General features: G+C 36.3%; 1 protein-coding gene across 5 annotated transcripts in view; it reads right to left on the reverse strand.

Annotated features, from left to right (window-relative positions):
- Positions 1–9,604: 9,604 nt before the first annotated feature.
- The window catches only part of LOC101746022 (PHD finger protein rhinoceros), a 38,721-nt gene continuing 24,468 nt past the window's right edge, over positions 9,605–23,857 (reverse strand). For all 5 annotated transcript variants that reach the window (XM_038021789.2, XM_038021791.2, XM_038021793.2 and 2 more), the window contains one exon: positions 9,605–23,402. In XM_038021789.2, the coding sequence (XP_037877717.1) occupies positions 16,267–23,402 (7,136 nt within the window). In that variant the 3' untranslated portion in view covers positions 9,605–16,266. The remainder of the gene's footprint in view (positions 23,403–23,857) is intronic.

The following is a 23,857-nucleotide window of genomic DNA, read 5'->3' on the forward strand; positions in this document are numbered from 1 at the left end:
TTTTAAAGATTTATTGCACAAGAATATTTAAAAGCAAATTACGTTGGACTTAACCCTATTCCTAAAGGAAAAGGAAAATACCAGAGCTAGTTATTTATATTATGCTATATATCCTTCATAACTATACTAATATATACTAATATTATAAACCTGAAGAGTTTCTTTGTTTGTTTGGTTAAACACGCTAATCTCAGAAACTACTGGTCCGGTTGGAAAATTTCTTTCAGTGTTAGATATCCAATTTATTGAAGAAGGCTTAAGCTATATAACATCACGCTGAGACCAATACGAGGGCATCACTAATAAAGAATGTTTCCAAATCGTTTTTTTTTCTTTAGATAGCTTCCGCTACGTGCGCTGCGGAAACAAAGTTTCGCTAAAATAATGTATGAGAGGATTGTTCCCATTTAGAAGTTGTTTAAAAAGTCCGCGAGAGCTTATGTCTATATTTTAAGGTTGGCTTACTATGACCTTTCTTATGCTAACCAAAATTGTTCTATAATAAAGCATTATTAATTTTAATTAAGTAATTTTACAAAACATGTTAACGTTATTACGGAAAAGTTAGTCATACAACACTCACGTAACACAACAATCGCTAGTTTCAACCAATAGCCAAAACGTAAATTTCTATTTTTTACGCCATCTCACCCTAAAGATTCAACAACTGTTCCCGAAATAGGGTTATATCTCATACAATCATATTATTGTCATCGTAGCGAAAACAGCCTTATGCTTGCACATGCGCATATCTTTACTTTAAAACTAAAATGTTCATTAATGAATATTGATCACTTCAGCTTCACTGCCTTAGTCGACGCGGTGGTTTATTTTTAGGTAATAAGGTGAATTCAACGGCTCCTTTTATCGTACGAGATCAAAGTTTCAGTGCTATGGAAATAATGCTATTTCTGCCTTTAAAACGAAACAGAAGAAGTTAGTGATGGGGGGGGGGGTAGTATGTAGTATTTGGTTGCTAAAATATACACGGCCTATTTTTATCATCCAAATTACATATTATAGTTTTTTTTTTTGCTTAGATGTTTGGTCGAGCTCACAGCCCACCTGGTGTTAAGTGGTTACTGGAGCCCATAGACATCCACAACTTAACACGTTAACAGTCCCGATACAAGCGTTCCGAAACACGCCATATGTCCAAGTGTGATTATATATTTTTTGGCCATTATTAGATGTCCACCTATCGGCTGATGCATTAAAAGTAACAAAATATGGTCGTTGACCCCGGATATACCCGTGTACAGCGGGCGGTACACGGACTTATGAATTAAATTACCGGGTGGGTACCTTTAACGTGTACCACAGGCTCATGAGTGTTCCAGTAGACGTATGTATGGTTAGTTTATTACCATATCGATGGTACACTTCCGCGGCAGACTACTTTTCCGCCAATACATACCCTCAAACACATAAATATAACATGAAGATCTATAAACTATGGTCTGCAGAACACTTCGGGATACCAAATTTACAATGGTCAAAATGTGCAAGTTTTTGGTTTGGATACCTCCGGAAGTATAGTAGTAACATTGGCAGAAGGTTTACTTGATGAAGGTCGCTGCATGATAACTGACAACTACTACACGAGCGACCCTTTGACAAAATTTATGCTTTCTCGCAATACAGACGTCTGTGGCACAGTCAATAAAAAGAGAAAAGGTTTACCGAAAGAGAGAAGGAGAGAAAAGCATTATAGCAGCACATGAAACGTTCAAGTTCAAGTTACGCTGCTGAGAAAAACACATTTTTTTGAGTTTTTGGCCAAGAAAGAATCTCGATTCATCCGAAGACGATGCGTGGGATGCTGCCAAAACCTTCTTAATGAAGGTCGACTTGCTCCATATGCACAGGCCAAAGCTAAAAGGGTATCAACGCAATGTAAAATTTGCAAAAAAGAATATTGCGTTGTTTGTTTTTCTGAACTTTTAGTTCACCAATTAAAATTTGTGTTTTTTTTCCTAAGTTTTTTTTATGTCGTGTTGCTATACTAAGAATTTAAAAAAATATGACATGTTTTCGACTCTCCATTTATTAGATCGTTGGCCACAAGTCCACAAAGAAGACACTAACTAATTTGACAAGTCCGTGGATCTAGGCCCCGTAGAGAAACATATCGGCTCGTGTACCTCATAGGGTACACTAACTCGGCAGAACCGCTCACCGTGTACCACATACGTAACACCGGACTGTTAACGTGTTAAATGCGCCACCCACCTTGAGATATAAGTTCTTAGGTCTCAAGTAAGTTACAACGACTGCCCCACCCTTCAAACCGAAACGCATTATTGCTTCACGGCAGAAATAAGCATATTATATAGATTCTCAACATCACTTAATAAAATATTAAGAAAATGTACCTGCATTACAAAATTGTTTCTTTAGAAACCTACGACTTATTTTTCTTTCTCTAATTAAAGGTTGTTTTATCAAATTCTAGTTACCTTTAAAATGTTAATGTTAGAGTTCTGGTCTCCAAACCAAAAAAAGGAACCCTTTATAAAATCAGTCATTTGTGAGCCTCATCCATACTTAAGACCGATTTCATAAAAAAATGCTGAAAATGTCAAGTTAAATTTTGTTCCTGTACTAAAAAGTCTGTAAGATGTCTAAGACGTAAAGTAGTCATAAAAAAATCGACCACCTCAGCCAAAGCTATCATAGCCATATTTGGTCAGTCATAAAACCTATAGGGAAGTTCCTTTTGACCTAAAATCTTGAAATTTTGCCGCAAGGTTTTATAGCACAAATAAAGGAAATAGTCTGAAAATAGTCACCGTCGTCGCCCTAGACACGTCCTTACGGATCCATCAGATCCAATAACTCTTGCATTAGACACCTTCAGCTCTAACACTAGGAGCAGGCTGAGGAACCCCGGTAACCGTACTCGTCGAACTCGACAAAGAGGTCGACGTGCAACCTAACCCATGCATCAGCTCGCTGAGTTTCTCGCCGGATCTTCTCAGCAGGTCGCGATTCCGATCCGGTGGTGGATTCATTCGCGAAGCAGTTGCTCTTAAGTTGTTAGGTCTCCTTCGGAGGCGCTCGGGCAGCTGTTAGCAAATCCCTCCCTTTCTGGTTGAGCCTTTGCTCGCCCACCTGTCCTGGTGAAACTGGAAAGGCCTTCGGGCCACCAGTAATACTTCAATCATAAAAAAAAGTCTGAAAATAAAGTATAACATCGATCGATACTTATAAAATATCTGAGATCTCTCAATGTTTATTCAAGTCTTAAAAACAATCCTTGTTTTGTCCAGTATTCAAGAAATGTTCTTATTCGTAAAAAAATACTTTAATTTTTTCTGTTGCATTCCTCTATAAATTTGTTTTAATTATGTTTTTTGGACAAACAAAATTAACGTATATAATGCATACAGTCAACTTTTGGAGTAATATTTAAATCCTTTGTTAATATAGTCGCCCTAAAGATGTCATGTCGGATTCTCCTAATCCACTCCCAATGCTTTTACGACGTGTGATCAAAAAATAACGAGGCTTTTCGTTTTTATCAATGAACTCCATGTTACGCGACATTGTTTTCGAACAAAAGTCTAAGAAACAGCCCTTAAATTTGGGAACAATCGAATTCAGTGAAAAACCAATAAAATTACTGATTTTTCTTCTTGATTACCTAGTCGACGTATCTCGCGGCTGTAAGATTCATAATTATATTTTGCTGTTGAAATTAATTAGGTGAGTGACAGCTGTTAATACCAAAAATGCTTTGAAAATGGTTACAGCAGGTTTCGAGATACACTAAATAAATTTAATACACACAGTGGTGGTCGTATAATAAGAAACACTACCAACGGTCGTTGACATTATGTAGTACACTTCACCGCAATCGTTTTTGTTTTGATATTAAGCAATAAATAGGACAAGAATATGTTCAACAATTTATCATTTATTGGAAAAACAATATAAATCCCACTACACGAGTGCAGTTTCAATATTACATTATGGATAAACATTTACATCAGTTTTAAGGTATGAACTAATTAGAAACAACAACAAAAAAGTATAAAAACCAATATGTTTTTAAGTATTAGTAATTAGTATTGTTATTTTCGAAATGGCTACCATCCATAGCCTACCATAATTATAATTAATATTTAGTGTCGTATCCCTTATTTGCAATAGCTGCAACGACTTCAACAAATTCTTCATATACTTTTGACTAGTGTTATGACTGGTGGCTTGAAACTTTCTTTTTAACAATATACCAGAGATTTTCTATCGGGTTTAAATCCGAACTATTTGCTGGCCAGTCTAACACGGATATAACTACGAGTATACGCTGTCGCTAAGGAAACATTTGACGGTATTGGCCGTGTCTTTAGGGTCATTGTGATGCTGAAATATCCAGGTTACAGGCAAATGATCGTCCGAGTAGGGAGTCATAGTGTGCTCTAAGATATTTTTGTATTGTCATTATGCCATATTCATTGTTCTTTCAATCTTCTGAATGGGTCCAACTCCACATCCGGAAAAACACCCCCAAATTTTAATGTTACCGCCACCGTGCGTGCTACTATGCTCCTTGTGTGTTTATAGTTAAAAGCATTGTTTACAGGTCGTCTAACATATCACTTTCCATCGGAATTCACCATATTTATTTTTGTTTCATCTGATAATAACACTTTCTTCCATTCTCGTACCGTCCAATTAACATATTTTTAACGAATAATAATCGCTATTCTCGGTGTTGCTTGGTAAGAAGCGGTACCTTACGAGAGGTTCTTCCAAACAATTTAGTTTCCACTAATCTTCGGCGTATCAATCTTGACGAGATGTTTCTAGGATCATTAGGCGAAAAAACTTCATTTTTAATCTGGTTGGAGCCTTTAATTGGGTCTTTTTTAGCAACATGAACGATTAGCGTATCCTGTCTGGGAGAGGTTTTTCTTGGCCAAGCCTTTCTAAGAACATTTTCAACAAACGTTTTATATTGATCGATTACATTAAAAACTTTCTTAACAGAACCATTTCAATGCTCAGCTATTCTTCTGTATGCCCACTTATGATCTATATGTAAATTAACAATAAAATTATTTGCCTTGTTGACGCGTCTACTTTTATTTTCGCACATTTTGAACAAAAGAAAATTCAGATTAAATTTTGAATTGTTGTCAAAATAATAGAAAAAGCCAAGAAAGAAATGCTATTCTCCAATTTCAAAAACAGAACAAGATTATTTAAAATGTTTCTATATAGGCGACCAAGCGGTCAGTATATGTAATAAAAAATAAACTACATGTGTAAGTCAGTTTGTAATTAAAAGTAATATATATTTTGTATTTTATGCATTTAATGAGTTTTTTATTTGAGTGGCTATATTATTGCATGATTATTAATTATATTGAATGTGTATATTTTTTAGGACCATTTGTACGTTGAAGTTATACTTTCTTTATTCATAAGAAGTGCTTCTAATTATATGACAACCACTGTATTACCAAACGGTTTTTTTTATCGCTTAGATGAGTGGACGAGCTCACAGCCCACCTGGTGTTAAGTGGTTACTGGAGCCCATAGACATCTACGACGTAAGTGCGCCGCCCACCTTGAGATATGAGATCTAAGATCTCAGTATAGTTACAACGGCTGCCCCACCCTTCAAACCGACACGGATTACTGCTTCACGGCAGAAATAGGCAAGGCAGTGGTAACTACCCGTGCGGACTCACAAGAGGTCCTACCACCAGTAAGATACTTAGGATACTTAAGACTACGTAAGATGCTTTATGAATTCGGCTTATGCTATGCGGCACTTTATTGAAATATTCAGAGATTGCTGATGGTAGTAATCAGCTTATATTTAGTATTATTTTAATGTTAGGCTAGATACTAGCTAGTTTCAGTGGAAGATTCCTTTGTGTGGTTACTCTACACCAACCGCTTATCATCGACGTCGACTTATTCAACAACCAATTAATCTTAGTCAACCCACAGTGACATTCCTGACCCTGCGGACAGAATGGAAAGCAGTCGACGTCGCCCAAAACACGTCATTTCGGATCCTCCCGATCCACTAATGGTGCTTTTAGGTACCTCAAGCACCGGTCATCATTCTCGTCGAACCCGTCGCTTGCGACGAAGGGCTCAACGAGAAAATTAACTCACAAACACAGCCCACTGAGTTTTTCGCCGGATCTTCTCAGTGGGTCGCGTTTCCGATCCGGTGTTAGATTCTGCGAAGCACGGCTCTTGCTAGGGTTCGTGTCAGCAACTTCGTCAGGTTTGAGCCCCGTGAGCTCACCCACTAGTTAAGGTTACGCCCAAATAGCCTCTCAAGGCTATCAGCTTAGGTAGGAAAAAACCCACAGCGGGCAAGATCCTAAACTGTCTCATCACGGAGCTCATCGGCACTCATGGCCTTCGTCCACTCACGACACTGTCGCAGTATTGCGAAGAAGAAACTTGAGTTTCGACTCACTATCTTTGGTTTTATTATTATATATTACAAATAGTTTCCTAGTATTGTCGAAAATAAAAAATATATCAAAATTCTGAATTGCGCTCACAATAATTTCATTTAAATTTACTAAATATTCCGAATATCCTTTTTGTTTTAATTGCTAAACTACAATACATTCGAACCATCTAGGAGCACTAAAACGATAGCTGCTTAGAGTAAGATTCCTATATTTCCTAATTCACATATTAAAACACGGGCATAGGTTTCACGTTTATCATAGGTTTCTAAGTGGTCGTGCTCTGATGTACTTTGATTGAATGACGCGACAATGCCAGATTTCAAATCAAGCAGGCCGGTACCAATATACCTAATGAAATTCGTACTTAATTCATATTATTATTTACGAATAACTTCCACTATAAAGGAATAACAAGGCCCACAAAAAATTTAAATGTTAAATAAAATGTGTAATCGTGAACGAGGACTGTTGGTTTAACATTAAAATCGTTCGTTAAAATAGAAGTATTTTTATTACTTTACATACATACATTTTATTATATTTATTAACATCTGACATGCAAATAAAGTGTTATACCAAAACACATTCATACGAGTACAGTACTAGTTAGTGAAAGATTTATGGTATCAGATTTACTGCGTATGCAACTCTCGAAGAGATAACGTAGAGCCGACCTCGTGTGCAACCAAGTACATATGTCAAGTTAATGTTCGAACTATACACTTTCAGTGTCACATCAAATGGTTTGTGTTTGCATATTTTTAAATATATATTTCTTCTGTGCCTGTTTGTCACTGAACTCTTCCTAACCGGCTGGACTGATTTTAACGAAATTTTCTGTGTACCTTCAGATGGATTCAAGAATGGTTTAGATTTACAAATCAGCCCGGCAGATGGCGTTGCAGTCGGTGTCTAAGTTATTTATCTTTCATAAAAATAATTTATTTGGCAAAACAACGTTTACCGGGTCAGCTAGTTTATACGTATATTGCCTTTCTTCGCAGAATGAATGAGGACACTTGGTCATTGATTGCGTCCAAGGCTGAGGGAGTATTAAATTATATGAGAATTGATCTTAAGTGATAAATTGCAGTCGCTGTTCTATTATGTATCTATACAGTATACGATTCACAAGGCTTATTTGTAAATTTGTCCTATTAGGTACATGCACCGGTTTAAGAACAAAATATTGCAGAAACTACTTGTAGATACGACATCAATTTCTTTGAGTTAAAATAACAAATAAAATCAATAAAAAACCGCACGTGATACTATAGGGGGGAATTATGCTGAATCTCCATGTTCTTGAGATTTGAAACAACGTGCATAATTTAATTAGGTCATTTAACTTAACTGAAACATTAACCTCATCTCAAGGCTTGTGGTCACAGATTGTGGTGCCCCCGGGTTGTCGTGTAGGCGCAGCGGAGACAAGCGATTAACCAAGGCTGGGTGGAAATTCGCGAGCTCCTCCATGAGTGTGGCCAGTTCCTCACAGTACACATCCGCAGAATGCTGGTCATTTTACCTGTGGTAATTATACCGGCACTAAACCAAGTGACCGTGACTTTTTTAAAGGTGTTTTCGCTTGGTGCACTACCTAGGTCTACCCAAAACGATGACCACTTATTATCAAAAAGCGGATAATGCGGTTCAAAATCCCTTTCTGTTAAGCAACGTAAAGTACCTACCTATATAACTTAACGCGCATTATCGCGACACGATAATCTTCTTATCGTGACCACCTCAAATTACATACCGGATCTAGATGACCGGACAATAAACAATAGCCGCCACCTTAAGCACGTCATTTCGAATCTTTAGGATCCACTCTCGACGCTTTTGGGGATTCCAAGCACCGGTCACCATTCTCGTCGAAGCCGATGAAGAATTCGATGAGCAATTTAACCCACATACACAGCCTAGTGGGTTTCTGGCCGGAACTTCTCAGTGGGTCGCGATTCCGATCCGGTGGTAGACTCAGCGAATAACTGTCCTTATCAGCGCTAGTATTAGCAAATTCTCCCCGAGCCCTGTGAACTTACCTACATATTTGGCGGAGCTAGCATTTTATATATTTGCCCCTTGAAGTTACTAGCAGTAGATGGGCAAAAAAAGTAATTAGGGAGTGCGAAGGGGCAGGAACCATATGTATGTACCATATTATTAGTCAAAGCGAACCAAGTCTCTACATATCATAAAAATTGAGACATTGAGAGTCCTAGTAATGTGGAACACGTTTTTAAAAACCAAGAACCGCTAGATGTGTTATATTGAAAGTAGTACCAAATACTGAAATTAGAACAAAGTACTCAAAGTCTATGGCGGAAGAAAGCCACATAAATCTCTAGCTTATCGGTCAACGTAATGAAAAGATATAGCCATATTTTCTAGCTCACAAAAACCACTAAAATAACACTTACGATTGGCCTATAAACATGAAATTTGGTAAAGGAGAGGTCTTATAGCACAAGTAAAAGGAATCAGATTTTTTTTTTATTTACTATCTTTAAGCAAAATTCAATATTTTTCTAACATGTAAAACAGAATGCCCAAATCGCCTTACCACGTAAGTCATTTCATTTAGATGTTTTTCATTTAGACTACTTTGATTTTATGCTATTTTTATGTCAGAATATAGATTTTGGTAAGTTACCGGCCTCCTCACATCCTCAATTCAACATATAGTTAAGTTCTATTATAAGTCTTTCATGGTGTGCATCAAATAGCGGTACCAAATTCTTTAACAATCCAATGAATGATTTAGGTGCGGATAGAGAACGAACATATGTAAATTTTTATTAAGATAGTCAAAAACGACAGATGAAAAGAACAAAATGACATGTGTAACAAGATTTCAATTATATATTGTGTTTCTGTTTCAATCGTGTGTTTCTGCACAGGAGCATAGGCAGAAAATATAAAACTATATTAATTCTGGAGAATTTGGTAGCCATATATATATTAAGAGACCTTGCAGATGAAACTCTTAGGTTGCTAGTTCCATTCCAACTTGTTTGGTTTTTTATTGACTACTTATAAAAGCCCTATATAGTGCTGTAATAGCCCTTACATAATGACCTATTATTGACCTTGTGGCATTCCGTTAGCCAGGCAGATAATACTTTCGAATAAATAAATAAAATTAGGTCTTTTTTTAAATTTACATTGTTTTAATTTTTCAATAACAAAATATAATTAATTTCTTACTTATATCGAACTCAAAAATATGTTTTTTATTAAATAGATAATTATTTAACAAAGCGGGGTCAAAATTATAGTTCAAAATAATTACATAAAAATTATATTCAAAACAAAAATTAACACAAAAAAATATACAGCGCATCAATCAAACTAAGATTACATTTATAATTTATTTTGCGCATATTTTTAAACTAATTTAATAAATTTCATGGATACATTTTAATTGATACAATTAAAATATTGGACACGAGTATTGCATAAATCATGGAATTATAATTACAACAATTACGTCAATTTACGTCATTATTAACTCTACGGGCAGATAGGATTTTTAGGTAAAGGATCAAGATCTAAGGTCGAGGATCCAAAATAAACATGTGCAAGGCTGCGAAATAAAATTAAATGGAACGATTAATTGATCTAAAAAATTTATTAATGAATAAGGAGACTATGTGCACATTGAAAACACTTTATATTACAAGACCACTTGTACAATATTTACAAGACCCGCGTCACAATTTTTAGCAGAAGGAGCGACGACAAAACGTCACGCCCTCCACTATCCTACTTTACACTCTGTACATAAGTAGTTTTGTACAAGTTACACTTATCCTTTAGTTACTAAAGTATCTAACTCATTTAAAAACAATGGAAATATTGATCATAATACTTATACGGATATTGGTATAAGAAATTAAATTCTTACATCTAAACCTTAACTGATTACATCGTCTAATAATATAAATAATATATGTTAGGGACAATGTTAACCTAATGACTGGTACGAGAGGGTCAGCCATCGCTTCACGTCAACACCGCAACACCGACAGCTCGAGTCGAGGTCATCGACCTAGCCACTGAGAGACTGTCCGCGTCGTTAAAGCATTTAGACAACTAATGGCGAAGACACGGCTCCTATAGAGTAAGCTCTCTAACTAAACCAAAATGTCTCATACTTTTAGGGCCGTGTTTTTCGTCCTGTCACACCCGCACTAACACACACAGTACTACTTTGCTCTCATATACGCAAGTTTAACACATACATAAACATTTATATTAACAGTGCACACACATATTAACTTCGCTTACGCACTAATACTTTAAATATTTACATGTCCGTACAACACCATTTTCTATAATATTTAACACTCGGTGAATTAAAATACTCATATAAAATCATGCGCTTAGAGCACGAAAATCTAAATATAAATAACACGACTCTACCGAAAAAAAAATCAATTTTTTTATAAACACTCGTTTGTATTATAATTTATATGCAAAATTATTTTAATAAAATTCATAATACACATTTATTTATTTATTTATTTGTAAATTATTTCAACAGAACGAATTCGCATATTACTATGTACAATAAAAAAGACATTCCCTGCAAGTCGGAATATTGTTTTACACGGACCAGAAAAAAAAAAACAATAAATGTAAGGAAATGATACTACTTTTAATGCACAATAGCCAGCCACACTTGACACCACCCGTCAATTGATGTCAACGCGCTTCGTATCGATCGTAACTCAGTAAACAAATTAATAATGATTAAGAACTTTAAGATAATCCTTTTGCGAACAATCGTCAATAATTCTAATACGATATAAAAATTATTTAAAGATTATGAAAACAACTTTTACTTTTTTTATTTTTCTGGTCAGGCTTTAGTTTTTTTTCTCTCTTTTAAATTCTAATAAGTATACATTCTTATTATTCAAATTTTAAATTAAAACAAATCACAGTCAATAGGTAATGGTCGACTCGAGTGAAATTGTTGTTGACGTTAAGTAGACAATAGTTGCCGGAATATTTCTTATTTGCAACATTTCAATGCTAATAGAAAAAACGGCTAATTAATTGATTAATGAAAAATTACGAAAAAATACTATTGTCTTAAATGTGCAAACTGTTTAGTTTTGGAGTTATGTAATTATTAACACACGCATAACTTCGAATCTCGACGTATTTAGAACTCTCGAGTATATTACATAACAATTTTTTTTAGACAAGCTTTTAGCAAAACCATCCGAAAACCCAACGCATGCTAATAAATTCATAGCAACGCTACAACAATACTTCTATAAAATCTTAATTTATGCAATCTATACCATATAAGTGCAATACTCTGTGATGCTATTAACAAAAATTACAGTTTGTTTTTTCAAGGTCACAAACACTAATGGATCATCTATAAAGAACAATTGTTTTAAATTGATTTTTTTATTCGTATCTGCTTTTCAAATGTTATCATAAATTCGATGCAATAAAGTTGATCGCCGACTTCACGCGAATGCTATTAGGTTCGATGTTACAGTTTCAATAATACTTACTTCGTGAAGTTGACGAACACCCCTAGTGTCTCAGCGCTACATGACATAATAACTTAACGCCTACATTGGATATTTATGCATGCATTTAAAACTTATTTACAACACACAGGATGCTATTGAAATCCCCGAGAAGGTTAGTGAATGGACTATGAAAATTACGACTATAAGTGGTGATTTTTTTGAGGAATGGTGCCTTAAAATACCGCTACGGTCAATAAGATCTGCATATACTGTGCAGAGTCAAGGGGGCAATGGGAAACAGTATAAATCAAAATAGAGGTTGTTCAATAAAAAATAATTGTTTTTCTTCTACATAAAATTTATTACTGTGTACTTTTGATTATGGTAACAATTGCTAAAGAAATTAGTTAACTGGATCACTTTCAATGATCAATTATTACTCTTAGAACTTAAGATCAATTTACGAATAAAGTTTCTTACACGATCAATATTTACAATCTTGTGATACAACTGACTGTAGAGCCGGCACTAATACTCTCTGAAGCACCATTCAAGAATTAAAAATAAGATAAATGCATGCACGAATGTTTTTTTTATTTCTTTGTTTCACAAATACTACATGTCATATTATAACTATCATTCAAAATTAAATAATATAAATGTCAACTCGATAAATTATTTACAATAAGTGTTTCAAAAAAATATAAAAGTATAAAATTATTATTACCTTTCAGAACACTCATAAAATACTTGTTAATTAAATAAATTGACGAAGTTATCTTTTTCTCGCACTCAGTACATTGCTAGGGTTCGAACACGCGGCTCGCGAGTGGCGACGCGTCTTAAGCCACATTTATACAAACCCATACAATTTAATTGTTTTTTTTTACTTATTTGATTTAGGAACTTATGTCAAATAAATAGAAAGAATACTAACAGCGAATGATTCTAGCGGTTAGTTCAGTTTTGTCTTTGACTCTTGTATTTTTTTCGCGTTTATCAATCAAAATATAACTAAAAACCATCACAATATTGGTAGTAAAAAAATATTCTTTTATAAATAAATTAGATTAATTCATAATTCCAGGTCATTCAAATCAGTATAGACAACCTTATTGTACATTTTTTACAAGTTCGTCTTACCTATTTTATTACTAAGCTCTTTATATTGTAACCAGACGGAAAGGCTAATACGAAGTCGCATGGTAGTACTGGCACAGAGGGTGCCGCCTAGACTATCGATCGTATCGCGTCGCCGCAGTAGCATCGCTACGACCTTTCAGTGTGATCACTACTTAATCGAAAAATTTTAGCTCAAGCCCACACTATACAAAATGTCTCTCGGAAAGTAACCAATACGCGCCGGAAGAACATTCGCGCATGCAATTTGTACTAAATCCCGATCGTTCGTCCTGTTCTAATAAGAGCATTAGAGAGAAATAGAAGAACTTCCGGACAGACATGTCGTATGATGTCGGCTAAGGCTAAATTTGATACAATCACTACTCGACTAAGACAGTGTCCAGATTACGCAACGTCAGCAGTAAGATTTAACGAAACATATCTATTTCTTTGAATAAACATTACAAACATCTATTATTATTATTTCGTATATCTAACATGAACTGTGGCTACATTAAAGAATAATATTATATTGTAAAATTTGATAAGAACATGATTCTTTCTAATCACGTATTCTGAACAAAGCCTGACTAATGATAATGTTACTATTTACAATGTGAAGATTTCTTTATGAACGCGCTTCATCACTGTACTTACTATACACGAACATGTACTTATAACTAAGACCTCGTCTACGGTCATACAACCATGACTACGCGATGAGTATTGCCAAATATTGCACAAACCATTTTGTATTCACAATCACATTCAAACAAGCATCCGAATCAGTCATGACTTAATACTTATATCGTTTATTTCATTTATTATTTATAACATATGTATTTTTTTGTGAAATAACTTTGATTTAATGATCCGCGTAGTGATGAAGATTTTTAATAGTGCGATGAAGAAACTAATGTATTTTTTTTTAAAGTGTTAATTTACAATAAATCTCATTAAAACCGCTATGTCACTACTAATTCCGATGTGTTTTTATTTTTACAAATCCAACGTCATTTTTCATATTCAAACGTCGTTATCGGTTAGTTTTAGCGAAGTCTTATCGTTTACAATCAAATTCACAAAGGATTTTATGTCTAAATTCTAAAATTACCATCGACATTCAATTTACATTTCAACTTTGAAACTATTCTTATTTTCTCTCTTTTAATACTACTGTGAAATAGTGCTACAACTCTTGCAAACAAACCATAGTATAATTAATTACGTATGTACAATAAGCCTTCAAATTCAGAGATATTACAGATTCGAGTCAATATTCTAACATCCGTACATATAATATAACTATAATTTTAATGTAACGATTTCATTATTTTATACTTACTTTTATTTTAGTGCCCTAAAATTCAATTAATGTTTATGACAACAACATCTTACATTACAATGGGTTTCCGAACCCATTAAGTATAATTGAACTGTACAATTTAACATCTGTGCTTTTTATGTCACGAAGCTCGACTTTATAAATATAAATTTATACGACTATTTAGACACAAAAGACAGTTTTGGTCGCCGCCTACAGAAAGTGTCAAATATTTTTTAATGTTCTGTAATGTTTTCTACTTTACACCGACTATTCATTTTTAAAGCTATTTAATTGTTAAAATTGGTTCATTTTTACATTAAAACTGTTACAGATAGAAGACGGTAAATTCTTTATTCGATTATTTTGTCAATGAAATGGTTTGTTTACATCAAGTCCACACAGCTATTTCGTAATACTATTAAAATTCCTAGGTTTTTCTATTTAAACATCGATTAGAACAGTCAGGCCTCTAGTTATCTATATCCTATGGTTATTCGCGAAACACACCGCTTACGACATTCACAACATGAAAATATTAATTGCATTTCTTTACAGTATTGGTCGTGAAGAAAACTCACATTTTTATTATCTAAAGGTCGACAGTACACAAAGTTTAGAACAACAAACACGATGAGATTAATCAGGAAACGTCCAGCGTTCTCGAATATCACACACTAACCGCTCTGAACTGAACCGTACTGTCGAAACGATTATAATACAAATTTCGATAAATAATTACATTAATACATTTTTGACACTTAGTATTCACACCATGTTAGTAAAAGTATCAGGCTAACATGGATTCTATTTTCAATAATAATCGTACGGATGTTTTTTTTTTCTGTCAAATACTCAAATTATTTTAATGCCCTTTATCAGTAAGTAACTTTGATTTAAATTTCTTTGGTGAATACCGAGTGATGATAATTTGATGAGAGGTCAGAGAGGTTGACTTCGCTTTTTTTAATTTAATACTTACTATTGGGTCAAATATTATAATATTGGGAGAATCAAATAAAATTACTATACAAATAAATGAATTGTAGAAATAATAATATACAAATAAATGAATTGTAAAAACAATAATAAATGTCAACATGTTTCATTGAAAATTATTAATAAAAAAGAATTGTATAAATTTATTCTAACATTGAGCTAATTTTATAAATGTATGATAATAAGAGATAAGATTTGTTTTATTTGTTTACAATATACTGTGTTCGTTGTTATTTGATATGTTGCGTTTTAGTTTGTACCTTTTTGTTAAAAATAATTTGAATAAACACATCGTATAAAAATAAGATATCCAAATAGTTTATTGACGTAGGCCGTTAGGGATCATTTGTTAGATAGATTATTAGGATATCGAATGAAAGCGGAAGTCAACCTCGCCGCGCCCTCATTACCACGCACCACGCAGATGTGTCGACATGGTTTTTTTTTTGTGATAACGAAAAGTAACGCGCGAAGCGTTCCATACTTAACATCCATATATACATACGTTTTCGAAAGACAAATTAATGAGATTCAATATGAGGCACAAAGAAAACAGTAACATTAACAAAAATATATATTATGAATTAATTATATTTTATTTTTTTTCTATTTATTTGTGCATTCCTCAATGCACAACACACAAGATTTATTATAATAATCTTAGAATAACTTTTAGTTAGACATTGAGCTTTCGATTTATACAAATAAATAATATAGTAAACTACATCATTACAAGATAATATTAATTTTAAAATATACAGACACTATACGTTAATATTTTTTAACTGTACACGAGATTTTACGTTCGCCGGTATCGGCACGAAAGGCAGTCCACTTAATACCTGCGGCGGCGGCGGCGCTTTCTATATCACCTCACTTCACAGTGTTTATTGATAGAAACGGGCATGGGCTCATTGGCGGATGGCTCCACAGCCTCCTTCATCACGTAGCCCGAGCCCTGTGAGCTGCGCGCTAATTTTAATCGAATCGGTGTTACCTTAGCGGTGCGGACTTTGCGCATGGCGGCGCTCGCCTCTATGTACGAGGGCGTGTCGATGGCGAGCGGGTCTGGCGCGGTCGGGTCGTAGCCGAACGGATCGAGCACCGGTTCGGGCGCCACCGACACGGCGCCGCTAGGTCCCGCCAAGGTCAAAGCGTTCACGTTAGAAATCTCATCCTTTTTACGCTTTATCTTTATTATTAATTTAGTAGCACTTTCACTTTCACTGTTCACCACTTGAAGTTTCTCAGATTTTTTGTCCTTTTTCTTTTTACGTTTCTCACTTTTGCTCGGCTTGTATTTCTTGGCCTTTTCCGTTTCTTCGAAATCGGCCATGACCTTTCGACGGAACTTCATGTTCTCCCGTCGAATGTCTTCTAAGCAAGTTTTGTGTATCGACCGTTTTTTCGGAGGGCGAAACTGGTCGCCGGTTGTTTCGTCGTTAACTTGTTGTACTATGTTGGCACCGATTTTGATTTTAAGTTTCGGAGCGATCTGTGAGGCTGTAGTTTTATTTGGCTTAGTCGTAGCACGTCCTCTTCTCTTGTGCGCTTGATTGGAGGAACTAGCCATAGAAGACAACTTAATATCGTCTGACGGATCAACGTCATCGTTCATGCTCACCTCCAAATGACGTAATTCGCGAGAAAGGCCACTTGAGACCTTTCGCTTTTTCTTTTCCGCGGGTGTTTCCGCAATTTTATAGTCTTCTCGCGTCGGTATACTGGTCATCGACGCAACAGCTTTAGGTATTGTGATTACAGCCCTCGTGAGGGGCGATGGAACGGCAGGCGGTGGTAACGTCATCGCAGATGTAGCAGCCGGATCGTCCATATTCATGTCTTGCGTCCAATATTGACGCAATAGTTCCTTCTTTCTCATACGTCTCAAATTCGTCGAACCAGTCATCATAGTGGAAGCCGATATTCCAATCGTGTTCACAACATTTGTGCTGGTATCGAGTACGGGCGCCGGTGTGGGGGGAGCAACCTGGGGCTGACTGTGACTTGTTGCGTAATTAGCATCCAAAAATGGTCCTTTTATTTTTACTTTCAATTGGTTTCGCGAATCTGAAAGCGAAACTTTCGGATGCTGAGGAGTATAAATTTGTTTGGGTACGACATTGTGTTCAAGCGCGATATTAGGTTGCGGCGGTGAATGTTCCCCAGGCTTGCTCGCCATTAACGCTGAGTGCAGTTCTTTTTCCACTTCTTCGTCTATTTCAGGCAAATGCTGATCCGCTGTGCCGCTCGCAAAAGCTAGCAAATGACATTGGTCTGCAGCAGCAGGAACTGGTTTCTCGACGGACTGGTACGTTCTCATGTCAACTGGACCTGGCAATACCGCATGAACGCGTGAAAAGCCAGGACCATCTTCAGAAGCATCGTTCTCAGAAGGAGAAGTAGGTTTTTCGTCAGGCTCAGAAGTTGGAGGTTTTATTTCTTTTGTATCGTTAATATTAGGCATTTTTGTAGTAGGCGAAGAAGATACAGCGGTAGGCGACCGAGACACGTCCTTATAAGATAGATCAGGTTTCCTATCATCAACGGATTTACATAAATCTACTGATTTTCGTCTTTCTCGTAAAGCTTTTAGATCAACACTATCATTGGCAATTTCTTCATGAAAGTCATATACTGTTCCTACTAATTTACTTTGAATTGAGTTTCCTGAATAATCAACAGGGGGGTAGGCATGACCTCTACTCTTAGAACGTCCTCGACCACGTTGGTTCCTATTACTTCTGTTAGTCGATCTTTTAGTTCCCTTTGACGTATCACTTTGTTTAGGTGAAAATCCAGGACTTTTCCCTGGTGACTTCCCAGGAAACTTCGTAACTGGTTTCGTTTTTGATGGAGATTTTGATTCATGATTTATACTTACAATACTGTCATGACTATCATTAGACATTTTAGTAGGTGGAGCCTTATTGCTAGCTTCGTAAGAATCAACGCTGATACTTGGACTACTCGCTACATGTATGGTAAATTTGTCACTACCCGTAACATCGATTTCATCACGTGGTGACTCGGAACCTTTTGGTGTAGGTGAAGCTATCATTGCTGTGGTAAGAGCCATATTTTGAGAAGAGGATGTAAACGCTGCACACATTGTAAACGAAGGTTTTGGAGGCATTAAAGGAGTGGTTGAATATGGCAATCCACTATAAAGAGGTCCGGGCGAAGGCAATGGTAGCTGCGAGGCTGGATTCCCAAATAATGGTAACGATAATGTACCTAAATAAGGTGAAGCATTCGGAGGGTAAGCAGAATACTGATTTAAGGGCATTGATGGTTCCACGGTACATGAATAGGCTGGGACCGGCGGATATGAATCAATTTCAGGCATTATAGTAACTTGACGAGCAGATATTTCACATGCACTCAAATGTGATTTTAAAGCAGCTTTTTGAGAGCAAATGGATGCGTCCGAATTAGTGCTCGAAGCAGAAGATCGCCTGGTGGTAATCTTGCTTTCTCTCCACTTATCCTGACTTACATACGGCGATGAGATTGTAGCGCAATCAGAATGTATCAAAGAATTATTATTATCATAATTTTGATTGTCCTGGGTTAGGTCATTATCGTTGCTGTTAACAGAGTGGTCCACAACAGAAATCGACTGGGAATCATCACTATGTTTACACACAGATATTGTGTCACCAGTTTCGGACAGGGATTGTATGTCCGATTGAACCGTCGGAGGTTCTTTCATTTCATCGTTATAAGGTATATGATCATATTTTTGGTCATTACCTCGAACAGCATGTAATTCACGATCATGACCATGATCGGGATCACGATCGTGCGGTATCGTCATAGCAACGGGACCGGCTGACCATTTATCACCGCTAGTCATTGCTATAGGACGATCGTAATCTTTTGTGTCATACTTGTGTTCCCTGTTATCCCTAGCCAAGTCGGTGTGTGGTATAGGATGCGGTTTATGATTCACAGGGTGACAAGCTTCTTTTGTAAGATCTCTAGCGTTATGCAAATCTAATGCTTCTTCTTTCTCTTGTACCGGTTCTTGATCGTAATCTCTTTTAATAGTTTTTAAGTCTTCGGGCTTTTCATCTTTTGCTTCTATGAACGGTTCTCCTTGTGCAGAAACCTCGACAGTGTTTTTCTTCGATATGAGTTGCATTCTCAGTCTGTCAACTAGATTAAGGGTCTCCTGCACACCTTGTTCTTTTGTATCTTCTTTAAATAAAAATTCGGGGTAGGTACCGAATCTTTTCATAATATCATCGTGATTAAAGCCATCATCAATTGCCACCATTTCATAATCAAAGTCATTTTCTTTTGGTTGCGGCGAAAACATTGACCTATTAGGATTTACGGCCGATGGAATCTTCGCACTTTTCGATATCTCAACTCCTTGGACGTGACTAGCATCTTGAGCTATAAATTTTCTTTCCGGGTCTAATATGGAACGCTTTCTAATGTTTCTTATCATAGCATGATCAACATCTAATGAATCCAATGTAGCTGTCCTAGCATCCATAGGAGTTTTTGGAGATTTTATCATAGTGTTTTCATTTAAATTCGCTTGGATTTTGGCAATCATTTTAACACTGCTTTTGTCTGCAGAGTCAGAGTCTAGCGACTTGTCTTCGGTCATATATTTTTCGTGTCCTCCGGGTTTTTCAACCGGCGTTGGAAGCGCAACTGGACTGGGTGCTTTTGGTAACCAATCTTTATCATTATCGGTGTATGCATCGTTGATTGGAATTGGGCTTTTCTTTTCAGGCAACATTTGAACTACCTTCTCAATAGAAACAGGCTTTTTTATCGGTGACAAATGACTACGCTCTCCTACGGCATTAACTTCATGTTTACTCATTCTACGTTCTTTAGTTACGGGATGACGTATTTCTTCTGGCAGCAGTTTAATCTCTTTAACAGTTACTGGTTCCTTTACACTCATACGCCTACTTGTTAAAGATTTCTGTTTTAAATCAGCATTCTTTTTAGGACTAGCCTCATTCATTTGCTGTGGTTCAGGTGGTTCAACTTTTTCTTCACTTAAGGTAGGTTGCATTTTTGTCAAAGGCTTTATTGTAACTTCGCTTTTGACTGGTTCATCACAATTTGTTACTTCTACTTTTATCTCTTGCTTTATTTCCTCGTTCGCTTTCCACTCCGAAGCCGGAAGTTCACAGGACTGGTTGCTCTCTTTCGTAGATTTATCTGGTCCAAGGGTAGGTTCTGGGTCGTCTTTGGATGGTTTTCTAGATCCGGCATCAGGCTTATCAAACAAATTTCCGCTTGCAGTAATGCTTCTGGTCCGAGCACGTGAGGCAGCACGCGCGTTGTTGGTTCGGATTGATTCCGCTCTTTCAACAGACGGTGATGGTACCCTACACTCGAACCCCCGTTCGGAAGTTTTAAGCTTCTTGTCAAGGGTCTTGCGTGGGGACGCATCAGTTGAAATACTTTTCCCCTTCCTTCTTCGTCTTGGTCTTCTTGGAGTGGGACTTTCAGATCCTGATCTGTTGTAGTCCCTTGAACTGTCGGTATCACTCGAAGCACTCGTTGAAGACAACGGCTTGGACACCTTGTCAAGAAAGGGCAAGTCCACTGTCGGTCTAGTAGTTGGTTGAGGTGAAAACATAGAAGGTTTTCTAATAGCAGGTTTTATTTCTGGCGCTTTGGAGATTGGTTTAATTTCGTGTTTCTCTTGTTCTTCTTCCGAGCTCGAAGACGATGAACAACTGCTGCTACTAGAGTTTGAAGAAGAACTAGAACTTTGTTTTAGTGGCACTCTAATAACTTTTATTTCCTCTTTCTTGGGTGATATTTTGGATGTTTCAGGTCGTGCAAAATCTTTCTTTTTATCATTATCTGATTCAAGAAGTGGTTGCTTGTTACCAAGTCCTCCTTTGATATGTGCAGCAGCTTTCTTTGCTGCTTGTCTTTGAGGAACATATGCTATTGTTTCTTTCTCGGCATCCTTAGATTTCTTTCTATTGATTTTACCTGGGACTTCTTTAATCTCTTTATCTTTTGCTTTGTCTTTAAACTTAATTTTGCTTTTTGAGTCTTCGGTAAGTTTTTCCGGTGGTAGTTCTTCTTTTTTAACGGCAGCAGTTGAACGCATATTTTCTGAAGCTTTTTTTGCTGCTTGTCTTTGGGGAACTATCAAATCAGTTGGATTGTGCTTTTTCTTTAGATACTTAACACTTAATCTATTTTTTACTTGACTATCCACTTCAAGTTTAGGGATGTTTTTTTTATCCTTCTCGTTTTTATTTGATGGTTTTCTGCCTCTTTTTTTAGGGGCAGGTTTTTCATCTTCAATTGCATTAAGTTTTTTTTCAGACTGTGAAGGAACAAACTCCTTCATAGCTGCTTTAGTTCGAGGAAGTGATTGTTGTGAATCATTGACAATGGGAGATTTCTCAGTCTTTATTTTATCGTTTCTAGACTTTTCAAGCTTTACTTTGTCTGCAACTTTGAAATCTGATTTGTTACGTGCCAAATCCTCGCTACTATCGGAATAGATATCTAAAGGAAACTTATTGTTTCTTGTAGTTCTCATTGGCATCAAATCTTCACTGTCAGTACCAGACTGTCCCACCTTTCCTGCAGTCATTTCCTTTTCCATTTGTTGTAGGGTCTTACTACGAGTTCTGTCCTTTTTTATTTTACTTGTTTTTACTATAGTTTCATCCTCACTGCTGCTTTCAACAAAAGCTTTAGATTGTGGTACTTTTTTCTTCTTTCTCTCAGGCTTTTTTGGAGATCTCTTACTCTTCGATTTTGCAGAGATCTTTTTTTTTGGCGAAGTAGTAGGTTTTTTTTCGTCCTCATCAGTACTTGAACCAGTCCTGCCGCGATGTCTTCTATTCGTTTCTGGTGCACTTTCTTCACTAGAGAGACCACTGTACATACTACCACTTCGACGCGATCCATTAACATAGTGTTTCTTGTAGGGATTTGCCGCTCTCGAACTTCGAACTAATCCATTGCGATCTTTTTTTTTCTCGTCACCCGACTCAGGCGGAGCTATTCGCGCCATTAATTCGTCAAAGTCATTTTTATGATCAGGGGCATTGGGATGAGAATAAAGTCGATCATATATTGAAGGACCGTGATTTGCTTCTATTATAGCTGTCAATTCATGGTCTGGAATAGCAGTTCCAGAAGATAAAAGTGAGATTTGTTTATGAAATGTTTGTTCTCTCATACGAAAAAACGATCGAGACAATTTTTCTCGCCTACTAACCATGTAACATAAATTACGAACCCTTTCAAGATCTTGCCTGAGCTGGACAAACATTTTCATTTTATCGAGGTCGGCTTGTTCCTGTCTATGAGTAAGGAGCTCACTATCATCAGATTTAGGTGGCAAAAGGGGACGGTTGTGACCCGCCCGCCTTTTTAATTTCCAGTAGTTGTAAATATAATGAATAGCATCCTGATCAACATCTAATAAATGCGTACTGATATCTTTTACGTTCACGTGTTTGTCAAACTCCCGCTCTATCTCCTGCAATCGCGCGGCACGAGCTTGAGTTTTTTCCTCTGAAGTCATATCTTTACGGCGTTTCCTTTTAACCTCCTCCTCTTCTGAACCTGAACCTGGACATTTTTCTTTTTTCGAATTAACACTATGCCTCTGACAATAAGATCGTAACTTTACGCCGTCGTCGGCATTTTCATCCTCAATTATCGCACGCATTTCTAAACCATGTTTAAACGCACAAGTAACATGATAAGCTGTTTTGCAAGTTTTAACAGAACATTGAATACAAGCCCCTTTACGTTCGCGGCAAAGAACACATACGAGCGACCATCGGGACGCGGGTATAGCAGATATTTTTGTAATAGGTTCCATTTTTTCAGCACAACCGATAGACACCTCTGGAATCCATAAGACGCAGCTGACGTGTGCCCACTTCCGCCCGAGTGGAGTACATTTCATGGCACCACCGAGGTTAGGGCACAGAACACAGACAGGTCTTACACCGTCGCCGCACGGTCGACACAGCCACTGACCTGAAACACAGCAATTTAGCTTAAATAAGTACTTGTTAAATATCTTCTACATAACTCTCCTAATAATTTGGAACTCACTATATTCAAATAAATTTATTTTATTTACGTAATTGCGTAAACACGCACAGTTGTTGAGTTACCCTTAATGAGGTAGAATATTAATATGTTATTTTATTTTACATTTTAAATAAATATAAATGTGATAGAATATTAAAGTTAAGTTTCAAGCTAATGGATACTCATGATTTTAATTTTACTATTGTAAAATGTGTCACTGCAATTCTTCTAACTGTTCAAACTAATCGAAATGAGTAAGAATATAAATAAATGAAATAAACACCAAGTGTTTTTAAATGATTCTGAGACTTAAAGGAAATAATTAATATCTCGTATAAATATAATATATATCATTATTTTTTTTTTGCTGATTTCATTTCGCATATTATGGTATACTA

The sequence above is a fragment of the Bombyx mori genome, chromosome 1 (genome assembly GCF_030269925.1).
Source record: "Bombyx mori chromosome 1, ASM3026992v2".
Classification (NCBI taxonomy): domain Eukaryota; kingdom Metazoa; phylum Arthropoda; class Insecta; order Lepidoptera; family Bombycidae; genus Bombyx; species Bombyx mori.